The sequence below is a fragment of the Electrona antarctica genome, assembly GCF_951216825.1.
Source record: "Electrona antarctica genome assembly, chromosome: 2".
NCBI classification, from domain to species: domain Eukaryota; kingdom Metazoa; phylum Chordata; class Actinopteri; order Myctophiformes; family Myctophidae; genus Electrona; species Electrona antarctica.
This window is the reverse complement of record NC_136807.1, coordinates 10,980,695-10,993,299: the sequence shown is the minus strand read 5'-3', so window position 1 is coordinate 10,993,299 and position 12,605 is coordinate 10,980,695. Positions and strand designations below refer to the sequence as shown.

The window sequence follows — 12,605 nt, the reverse complement described above, 5'->3', positions numbered from 1 at the left end:
GAACATAAACATCAAATCTGACAACACTCTCATCACTGACAACCTTGATGTGGCCAACTACTTGAATATCTTCTTTACAAACATATCAACAACTCTGGTTAACAAACTGCCCTCCCACTCTGGGCTCTTTGGTGTAGAGCACATTACAACCTTCTACAAAAACCTAGGTGTTTGTAAAGACGATTTTAAACTAGTTATGGTAACAACTGATGAGGTAATTAAGAAACTGAGTGCCCTCCAACCCCACAAGGCCACAGGCCATGACAACATTCCCTCCAAATTTCTCAGAGACTCAGCCATCTCTATAGCTCCAATCATCACCCACATAGTAAACCTCTCCATCAAACAGGGACAGGTCCCCCAAGATTTCAAACTGGCCAAAGTAACCCCCTTGCACAAGAAAGGGAGTAAATTAGACCCCGGCAACTACCGCCCTATTTCTATTCTTAGTTCCATCTCGAAAGTGATGGAAAAAATAGTCTATGAACAGGTTGAAAAGTATCTTGCCACTAATAAATTATTGTACGAGTTCCAATCTGGCTTCAGAACATCCCACTCCACTGACACATGCCTCCTCTATTTGAGCGACCACATCAAACAAGAGGTGGACGCTGGCAAATACTGCGGCATGGTCATGCTGGACCTCCAAAAGGCTTTTGACACCGTGAACCACTCCATACTGGTTAACAAGCTAAAAGCAATTGGTTTCGATAGCACATCAGTGAGCTGGATGCAATCCTACCTGGAGGGGAGAGAACAGATGGTGGAAGTGAACGGAACACTGTCCCCCCCCCTCCCAGTGAGCTGTGGCGTTCCACAAGGAAGCATACTAGGGCCTCTACTGTTCCTAATATATGTAAACGACATGACTTCAGCCTGTGACTGCAACTTGTTCCTGTTCGCAGATGACTCAGCACTGCTGGTCTCGGACAGGGACAAACTGCAGGTTGAAAATGCCCTCAGCTCTGAACTCGGTAGAATCTGCACCTGGCTCGCTGATAACAAACTATCTTTACACCTGGGAAAAACTGAATCCATTCTCTTTGGCTCTATTAGTAATCTCAGCAAGGCAAATGGCTTCTTGGTTAGAGTGGGTGACAATGTTATCACACGTAAAGATGAAATTATCTACCTAGGTTCCATCCTGGAGGCTAATCTTTCCGGTGATAAAATGGCCACCAACGTAATCAAAAAAGTCAACCATAGAACAAGATTCCTCTACAGGATCTCCTCACTGGTCAACAAAAACACCTTGAAGACCTTAACAGGAGCCCTTGTACAGGGTTTCTTTGACTATGCATGCACCTCCTGGTACCACAGCACCTCAAAGGCCCTTAAAACCAGGCTCCAGACTTCCCAAAACAAACTGGTCAGGCTCCTACTTGATCTAGCCCCCCGAACCCACCTCACCCCTGCCCACTTCGACAGGCTGGAATGGCTTAGGGTCGACGACAGAGTACAGCATCTTGCAATGGGTCTGGTCCACAAGATTCGATACACCACCAAGATACCCATGTACCTGTCTAGATACTTCCTTAATGTTAACGAAGTCCACACCCACAACACCAGAGGGAGTGCAACGAACCATGTACAACCCAGATTCGGCACAAACAAGGGACTAAATTCTTTTCGCTCCTATGCCACCAAAATGTGGAACGCCCTACCAACTGTCATTAAGACATGCGAATCCCTTGACTCCTTCAAAACCGCTCTCAAAGGGCACCTACGGATGGCTGCAATTCGAAACTGGCCCCCGTAAAATCTGAATCCCCCCCCCCCCCGCCCCCCCCTTTTTTCCCCTCACTGTATATATTTCTTTTCCCTTTTTACCTCCTTTTTGATGAATTCTTTTTTGATGAATTCCTGTTCTGTCTATAGAAGTGTCTATTTGTACGTCTCTAAATGTTTTGATGATTTGAACATGGTGGACCCTGTTGGAAACAAGTGTAATGCTTAATTGGGTCGTCCACTCACAGTTAACAGCCTTTGTATTGAGTTTGTGCTTGAAATGTACTGTAATTCTGCAAACTGTTAATAAATTCTTCAATCAATCAATCAATCAATAATCTACAGTACAAGCTCACAATGCGTCGCATCTGCTATTTTCAAAAGATTTTTACACATTTGAAAACATGCAATTGGACATTCTGCATGATGAGTACTTCCTACTTTCCAGTACATTTTGATACCAATACTTTTGTACTTCTACTCAAGTAAATTCTGAATTCCGGACTTTTACTCGTAACAGAGTACTTCTACAGTGAAGTATTGATACTTTTAGTAAAAACTCAAAGTAAAAACATGTGAGTATACTTTTTCCACCACTGAATAAAAGTTGCACTCGTTAGACAAGTTTGCAGAGCACACATTATGTGCTGAATGTTACTTTTATCTTGGCGAACAATGTTTGTCTGCTGCTACTCCAACTGGCAAATGTTGAGCTTAACATTTTAAACTGGCTCCGACTGGAGGACAGCAGAGTGCATCTGGCTAATCTGCTTTAAATGAAGCATGCATTAATTACTCTGAAGCAATTCCTTTTTTTTTCCTTCTGTCCATTTCGTGCACTCGATCATCCGTTCATTATTCGCAACCCAGAAGCAGAGAGGCGGGAGGAACATCATTGTGAGCGTTCGTTCTCGCGGAGAGCAGCAGACGATGGCATGACGTGTCCTCATCTTTTCAAGACACGGGACAAAATAATTGATGTTCTGCAGCTCCTCGTGTGTCGACACAAGGCCAGCTCAGTCTCAACAATGCTCTTTAGATAGACAGACAGATAGTAGACCTTTATTGATCCCACGCGGCGAGGGATATTCAGTTGTCATAGCAGCAGCAGCGGAGCAGTGTGAAACACAGAGCAGATACAGATGGGAGAGTGAGGTCGGGTAGAGAGAGCTTCAACAGCAGGGGTCACCACCGTGTCCGTATATACAGATGGGAGAGTGTAGTCGGGTAGAGAGAGCTTCAACAACAGGGGTCACCACCATGTCTGTAGATACAGATGGGAGAGTGTAGTCGGGTAGAGAGAGCTTCAACAGCAGGGGTCACCAACATGTCCGTAGATACAGATGGGAGAGTGAGGTCGGGTAGAGAGAGCTTCAACAGCAGGGGTCACCACCATGTCCGTAGATACAGATGGGAGAGTGAGGTCGGGTAGAGAGAGCTTCAACAGCAGGGGTCACCACCATGTCCGTATATACAGATGGGAGAGTGTAGTCGGGTAGAGAGAGCTTCAACAGCAGGGGTCACCACCATGTCCGTATATACAGATGGGAGAGTGTAGTCGGGTAGAGAGAGCTTCAACAGCAGGGGTCACCACCATGTCCGTAGATACAGATGGGAGAGTGTAGTCGGGTAGAGAGAGCTTCAACAGCAGGGGTCACCACCATGTCCGTATATACAGATGGGAGAGTGTAGTCGGGTAGAGAGAGCTTCAACAGCAGGGGTCACCACCATGTCCGTATATACAGATGGGAGAGTGTAGTCGGGTAGAGAGAGCTTCAACAGCAGGGGTCACCACCATGTCCGTATATACAGATGGGAGAGTGTAGTCGGGTAGAGAGAGCTTCAACAGCAGGGGTCACCACCATGTCCGTATATACAGATGGGAGAGTGTAGTCGGGTAGAGAGAGCTTCAACAGCAGGGGTCACCACCATGTCCGTATATACAGATGGGAGAGTGTAGTCGGGTAGAGAGAGCTTCAACAGCAGGGGTCACCACGACCCACCACAGGGTTACCATGTCCGTATATACACGGACAAATGTGTCCGTGGCAAAGACTTGGTCTTTGTCCGTGCCAATGTTTTACATGCCATTATAATGTTCTCATTTTGATCCTAACACCCACTTACTGAATGTCAAGTCTCCAGGTGTTCTTCAGAATGTACACTAGTATGACACTTATTTACTACGACGACTCTAGGCACATTTAGAGTCCAACTAGTACTTAGTGGTTCTCAAATGTTTTATTTGCAAAGACCCCCTTAACTCTCTGAGAGTGTTCAAATGGAACCAAATGGACCCTTATGGGTCCATTTGGTGAACACTCTCAGAGTTACAGACCTGTTATGGTCAGTCAGGGCTGTCTATTTATGTGTTCTGGTAATATTATTGTCTCATTTTGTATGTCCGTGGCAAAAATGGAATGTTGACAAACAATGTCCACCACAAGCCAACATGGCCCCTGTTCAACAGATTATGAGAAGAAACAAGTGAACGGAGAAAACAAAGCTATTGGAGATTAACCCATCTTGGGCGGGAACCCCTTTTGGTGTTAGCATTATGTTATGCTTTAGCTATTGAAAAATAGCAGATCTACAAGCTCATAGCGCGCCACTCGGTGGCGCGCTATGAGCTTGTAGGTCTGCTATTTTTGAAAAATCGAAGAACGACTGACATAGAAACATAGCTTTTTCAGAAAACTGTCAGGATGTAGAAGACATTTTTAGAATCTGATCTCAGGTCAAAATGGGTTCAAAAACGGATCCATGGTGCATGAGGTATTAACAGCTACATGAATAAATAAAGAAATGTAGTCTAGTCAAAGTGTATTTGTACAATGTATCCCCAGTAGTGTGAGTAAATATGTACTGTGCAGTCAAACCTACAGTGGATACTGTGGATTTATGAATGCAATCGACTTTTATTCCACTCACAGGATCCAATCCTAGCATCATCCTCATCCTCTTATCTGCACAGCCGTTCTATTAGCCATCGAAACATCCAGAGCTCAATATCAGATTCCCTCTCTCAACAATCCCGCCATGTAAACCTGCGTTGCCATAATCCTGCCGTTGGTATTGGGCTGAGCACCCCGGAGCGCTCTTCCTGTTGCATGCGGTATAGCTGATGCAATGCTTGGCCAATCCGCCCAGCTGTGTGTGTGTGTGTGTGTGTGTGTGTGTGTGTGTGTGTGTGTGTGTGTGTGTGTGTGTGCGTGTGCGTGTGCGTGCGTGTGCGTGCGTGTGCGTGCGTGTGTGTGTGTGTGTCTAAATACTTCACTACCTACAGTATGTAGCTGTGTGCGCGTGCGTCAGTGGTGGAAAGTAACTAAGTACATTACTTAAGTACAATTTTGAGGTATAAGTATAATGTAAAAATGTCAGTAGGCCTACTTTACACTGCCCTATACACATTTCGGCCAAATAGCCGATGTACAAGCTTGTAGATCAGCTATTTTCAAAGGATTTGTATACATTTGAAAACTTGAAATTGGACATTCTGCATAGTGAGTACTTTCTACTTTTAGTACTTTAAGTACATTTTGATGCCAATACTTTTGTACTTTCACTCAAGTACATTTTGAATTCCAGACTTTACTCGTAACGGAGTACTTCTACAGTGCAGTATTGATACTTTGAATTAAGTAAAACAATTGAGTACGTTTTCCATCACTGGTGTATGTGCGCGCGTGCGTGCACCATGAGTGTGCGTGTGTGCACGTCTCTTGGCACTGTGGCTCTGAGCCGCTCCCATCCAGAGGTCATGTCGGGATCAAATAGATGAAACCTCTAAAACTGACAGGCCCCAATAGCCCTGCTGTCAGTGAGCCAGCGATGGATGTGCCTGTCAGTCCGTGCCTGTCAGTCAGGCACGCTGCTCCGTCCAGGGCCAGATGTACAGGCCGCTTCGCAACGCCAAACGGCCTGTACATCTGGCCTGTACATCTGGCCCCACGTGAGGCCTGCACGGCCTCACATGGATCTGGACATGTTATTTTTTACCTGGGGTTTGAGGGTTGTGAGGTGGAATTTTAAAGTATTCAACGATGTACTGTAATATGGCTATCGTGACCAATGACCATAGCCTATATTACAGTGTATCGCTGCATACATAGTGCAGGGTGGGCAACGTTATTTACACTATATTATTATTACTATATTACCACACTTACTCCAGCCATAGGGCCACTTTATTACCACACTCACTCCAGACAGAGGGACACTTTATTACCACACTCACTCCAGGGGGCCACTTTATTACCACACTCACTCCAGACAGAGGGCCACTTTATTACCACACTCACTCCAGGGGGGCACTTTATTACCACACTCACTCCAGACAGAGGGCCACTATATTACCACACTCACTCCAGAGGGCCACTATATTACCACACTCACTCCAGAGGGCCACTATATTACCACACTCACTCCAGGGGGCCACTTTATTACCACACTCACTCCAGACAGAGGGCCACTATATTACCACACTCACTCCAGAGGGCCACTATATTACCACACTCACTCCAGAGGGCCACTATATTACCACACTCACTCCAGACAGAGGGCCACTTTATTACCACACTCACTCCAGAGGGCCACTTTATTACCACACTCACTCCAGAGGGCCACTTTATTACCACACTCACTCCAGACAGAGGGCCACTTTATTACCACACTCACTCCAGAGGGCCACTTTATTACCACACTCACTCCAGACAGAGGGCCACTTTATTACCACACTCACTCCAGAGGGCCACTATATTACCACACTCACTCCAGAGGGCCACTTTATTACCACACTCACTCCAGAGGGCCACTATATTACGACACTCACTCCAGAGGTCCACTATATTACCACATTCACTCCAGAGGGCCACTATTACCACACTCACTCCAGGGGGCCACTATATTACCACACTCACTCCAGAGGGCCACTATATTACCACACTCACTCCAGAGGGCCACTATATTACCACACTCACTCCTAACATGAGGGCCACTATATTACCACACTCACTCCAGAGGGCCACTATATTACCACACTCACTCCAGAGGGCCGCTATATTACCACACTGACTCCAGAGGGCCGCTATATTACCACACTGACTCCAGAGGGCCACTATATTACCACACTCACTCCAGAGGGCCACTATATTACCACACTCACTCCAGGGGGCCACTATATTACCACACTCACTCCAGAGGGCCGCTATATTACCACACTGACTCCAGAGGGCCACTATATTACCACACTCACTCCAGAGGGCCACTATATTACCACACTCACTCCAGAGGGCCACTATATTACCACACTCACTCCAGGTGGCCTCTATATTACCACACTCACTCCATAGGGCCACTATATTACCACACTCACTCCAGAGGGCCACTATATTACCACACTCACTCCAGAGGGCCACTATATTACCACACTCACTAGAGGGCCACTATATTACCACGCTCACTCCAGAGGGCCACTATATTACCACGCTCACTCCAGAGGGCCACTATATTACCACACTCACTCCAGGGGGCCACTATATTACCACACTCACTCTAGACAGAGGGCCACTATATTACCACACTCACTCCAGACAGGGGGCCACTATATTACCACACTCACTCCAGGGGGCCACTATATTACCACACTCACTCCAGAGGACCACTATATTACCACACTCACTCCAGGGGGCCACTATATTACCACACTCACTCCAGAGGGCCACTATATTACCACACTCACTCCAGAGGGCCACATTGCATATTTATAGCCGATCTACAAGCTCAAAACGCGTCGCACTGCGACCCGTTTTCACCTTGTAGATCAGCTATTTGTGCTATAATTTGAATTGAAATTCTGAATTATTTTTTGCTATTGCTCAATTGGAATCCTGGTCTTCTGCTGAAGGGAAGAGAAGTGTATGATGTGATGTGGCTAGCATTTTGTGTGTGTGTGTGTGTGTGTGTGTGTGTGTGTGTGTGTGTGTGTGTGTGTGTGTGTGTGTGTGTGTGTGTGTGTGTGTGTGTGTGTGTGTGTGTGTGTGTGTGTGTGTGTGCGCGCGCGCGCACGTGCAGAGGCTAGCATATGTAAGGATGTAATTCGTGTATAGGCTATATATGTATTTACTATTTATATACACACACACTGTGTGTGTGTTTATATATGCATGCATTTGCGTTCATTCCACAGATCCTGAGGGCTGTTTTAATGCAGTACACTTCAAAGTGTATCCTATACTCCTATAGTATATATATGGGGTCTGGGGGCTTCAATGGAAGGGAGCGGGATCAGAGACGAAGGCAAGCGTAGCTTTATACCAAACCAGCATTCTAGCACATTCTCTGATGAATCTTTAAATAGAACTCCACTACTGAAAGGCGGCGTTCTCACCTATATTTAGACCTGTATTTAATAAGTGCGTAGAGACGAATGAAGGCACCTGAGAAAGGAAATGGCACCATGGCGATATCGCTTCATTTCATTAGCGGAGTTGGCCTATGTTTAAGAACGCAGCTGTCATCTTCCTGACTGTCTGACAAATGGTGATCATTAACCAAGATGTTGGCTCAGTCAGCGCAGGTCTAACATGAAGGGAATACGAACCCCGTTAGTTTGAAAAAAGGCAAATCGTGCTGACACAGTCGAAAGTTTTCCAACTCTAATTCTCATACTATATCTGAAGAAGATATATCTTCTTCAGAGAAGGGAGGATATTACCCTGTCTGTTCCGTTTCCCTTTTAGCCCGGTGCTCTGCCAGGTGTGGTTCTGTTTTCATCAAACCAGTCCAAGTTAGTCTGTCCATCATCTGTGGAAAACAACTGAGGAAAATACAGGGTGTCCTTGAAAGACCTGATTTATGCTCTGTTGTATGGCAGTGTCACGGTCCAGAAATAGGGGCCGCATACTGTAGGTTGGTCCGACATACTGACAGTCAGACACATGCATTGCTGGTTATAGACTCACCTGTGGTTCCGACATGCATTGCCGGTTAAGACACATGCGTCGCTCCGGACATGCATTGCCGGGTTAGACACATGCGTGGCTCCGGACATGCATTGCCGGTTAAGACACGTGTGGCCGGTTAAGACACATGTGTGGCTCCGGACATGCATTGCCAGTTAAGACTCACCCTTGGCTCCCGACATGCGTTGCTGGTTAAGACTCATGCATGGCCATATAGACTCACCCGTGGCTCCCGACATGCGTTGCCGGTTAAAGAGAGAATGTCACGCAAAAAGGGGGTAATACGGCTATTTAATTAGTTAATATTGATTGATACTGACGTCACGCAGCAAGCAGATACACATTTCTCCCGTGTCTTCTCTGTCTCCCCTCGGCTTGCTCAGCCTCGCACCACTACACAAGGAAGTGACTTTACATGGAAATGCCTTTAATTTCTAAATGCGTGCATATAGAATGTATATTTCCCCTCAAATGTCTTAGTTTTACCAACAATGTCCGTGTGAAATAGTTTGTTTATGCTTATTCATTGAATTTATGATATACGCTGTGGGTGTCCTGGTGGGCTGAGACAGTATTCTCACCTCAAACCGGGGTGATTTACGGGAGAAATACAGCGGCTGGCGCATTTCTCATGTCTGGTCGTCTCGAGCTAGTCGAAGATTTAGACTCTCGTAGGTGTTATTTTATCGATTCTGAAATGTCAGAATCGATTAAATACATCTACGAGAGTCTAAATCATAGGCTAGTCTCGAGCCAAAGTTTGACTGGCTGGTGGAACGCGCTGGTGTATGGTGGCTGCTGCTGCTGCCTCTGCCGCTGATAGCGATCAGCCTATTCTATAACCATATTCGTCGTACGATGGTGTTGTGCGTTGAATATATCAAATCTACAAGCTCACAATACGTCGCAAAGGCACCATGTTGTGAGCTTGTACAGTATGTCTGCTATTTTCGATGCACAACAGCACAGTCATACGGTGAAGCACACATCAAGCTTCTCCCAAACACACACCACACACTACAACTGCGGCAGATCTGCTCATAGTAGACGTACAAATGGCTCTGCTAGCCTTCACAATTTGTTTGGCTGTTATGATAGCCTGCCTTTATACTGATAACGTGGATTCGCTCTCGCTTCCTTCCCCGTTACATCATAGCGGGGGAGTAGGCGTGAGTGAATCCACGTTATGTGTCTGGCAAAGCCACAAACACCTCAAACCGGGGAGATTTACGGGAGAAGTGCTCTGGCTGGCGCAGTCACGAACATGATTATATATATATCCCACCAAATATTTTAGTTACACTAATATTGTTCATGTGAAGTAGTTTGTTTATTTTTTTTAATCTAAAGGATAAAAACTGCTGGTCATTCAGCCTATCCGTGGATGTCAGCATATATGTATGTCCGGACTCAGAGCATGTGATAGCAGGGACAGAGTGGGTGGGAGCAGCGGACAGACAGTCCGCACTCAGTGAGTACAGAGGGGGCTTAATTGTGACCGGGAGGAGACCGAGGGAGTGGGAGTCGAGTGGGATATATGCGCTTGTGCAACAGTTACCCTAAAAAAAACTCGTCAATTGCATTGAAACTAAGATATTCGATAGAAAATAATATTTTTATATTATCATATCTAGCTCTAGCACGAACCCAAATGTGCCATCTTAACGACTAGCCTAACCTGCTAGCCACCAAGCCTGCCTATAGTTGCTGGTGTCATGTTTTCAGTGAGGCCATGTGATGTACAGTATAATAATGATAATACTTTTGTACTTCTTTTACTCAAGTACATTTTTAATTCCGGTACTTTCACTTGCGACGGAGTATAGTTCTACATTGCAGCATTGATACTTTCACTTAACACTTACGACGCTGAAAACGTGTATACACGTCTTCTCTAATAAAACCCGGGATGTGCCTTAGACGTGTATACACGTCTTTTGGTCCTTTTTAATCATGTAAAACGGGATCGCCGTAATCTGTTTTTTGACAGATCCCGTTGCAGGCAACGCCTTGCTCTGAGCTCCCGGACATGTTTAGATTACATTTGATTAGAGGGAAAAATTGTTTTGCTCAGGTCAATGCATATAGGACAATACAATACATATACAAATACAATAAAACACCAACAAGTACTAGTAAAATAATAACACCATGAAACACTCCTTGTTTACAGGCAGACAAATCTTGCTATTATCTCTGAATCCACAGCGCTCTCCATGGTTTTGATCAGAACGCTGATGTTCTGACCTAATTTCTGACTTAACCAAGCATCTCGTTTGGAATATTAACGCTTCTAAAGAGAGATCAGACTTGACAGCGCGAGGTAGTTAGTAATGGAACATTATACCTCTCGGTTTTGGGGGGAAAATCTGCCTCATCTGCTGGGCGCCTTTATTCCGAGGAACTCTGGCAGAATCATACTGTAAGTGTTAAGTAAAACAATTGAGCTTGCTTTTTTCCCACCACTGCCTCCCTCCCTCCCTCCCTCCCTCCCTCCCTCCCTCCCCCGCAGGTGACGTTTTGGGCCGAGGACGGCAGGCCCCTGGCCGTGTGCCAGGTGACCGTGGAGCCCACGCCGCACGTCATCGACCAGTCGTTCCGCCTCTACCACCCCGAGCGCTGCTTCCTAAAGAAGGCCATCCGCCTGCCGCCGTGGCACCACAGCCCGCCAGGTGACTCCAATTAACCCCGTTACGCAGCAAACATGGCTCCCTCCCTCCCTGCCTCCACCACCACCACCCACCTGACTGTGTCTGTCTGGGCCTGCTATACGGATGTTAGTGTGTGCGTGTGTGCGCGTCCGTGTGCGCGCGCATGCGTGCGTGTGCATGCGTGTGTGGGGGGGCAGTGGTGTAAAGTAACTAAGTACATTTACTTAAGTAGGCCTACTGTACTTTAGTACAAGTTTGAGGTATTTGTACTGAGTATTTCCAATTTCCAATACTTTTACTTGTACGCCACTACATCTCAGAGTCAAATATTGTGCTTTTACTCCACTACAATTATTTGACAAGTTTAGTTACAAGTTACTTTGTAGATTCTGATTAGTATTACAAAACACACTAACCACTTCAGCAATATATATACACACACACGCACGCACGCACGCACGCACGCACGCAGGTGCACGCACGTGCACGCGCGCACACACACACACACACACACACACACACACACACACACACACACATATATTTCGGCTTTTTGAACATGGCAGATCTACAAGCTCACAAGAAGCTTGTAGGTCGGCTATTTTCAAACGATTTAAGTATGTTTAAGTATATTCTGATGCAGTTACTTCTGTACTTCTGTACTTAAGTAATATTTGTACGTAACCGAGTATTGATACTCTTACTTAAGTACAATTTTGACCAATCAACACTGTCGTACAATGAAGTATTACGTTTGGTTCATCAGATGTTGTGCTAACTTCCTCCTCCTCTTCTTCTTCCTCTTCCTCTTCCTCTTCCTCCTCCTCCTCCTCCTCCTCCTCTCACTCGTTGTGACGCAGACACACCTGTCTCGGAGCCAGGCGGCGGGCGTCACCTCTCCGTGCGCTGCAGTGACCCCAATGTCATCTGCCAGACAAAGATGTTGGTGAGAGAATTCAATTAAATATGAGGGGGAGAGAGGGGTTCAACTTCTTACTGTACTCGTTTATTAAATTCCCCCAAGCGATAAATGAGCAAGCACTGAATTACTGAACCAAGAGTTATTTTGAAGGAAACCTGCATTAGTTTTCTATTGAATGAGATTAAAAAAATTAAAAAACATTACAGGGGTATTGACTGGAACATAAGAACTTGCTCTTGCAACTTGCAGAATATTATTAATTTGATAGATCCCCTCAGAGAAAGAAATGCTATATTAACATAATGTTTTTATAAAAAGTATAACTTTCTTGTGATGCACATC

At 45.7% G+C, this 12,605-nt stretch overlaps 1 protein-coding gene across 1 annotated transcript in view; it reads left to right on the top strand.

Moving 5' to 3' along the window:
- Positions 1–12,605, top strand: part of nphp4 (nephronophthisis 4) — a 425,525-nt gene that overhangs the window by 394,160 nt on the left and 18,760 nt on the right. Inside the window, exons 23-24 of the mRNA XM_079525926.1 lie at positions 11,203–11,362; positions 12,202–12,287. Of these exons, the coding sequence (XP_079382052.1) occupies positions 11,203–11,362; positions 12,202–12,287 (246 nt within the window). The remainder of the gene's footprint in view (positions 1–11,202; positions 11,363–12,201; positions 12,288–12,605) is intronic.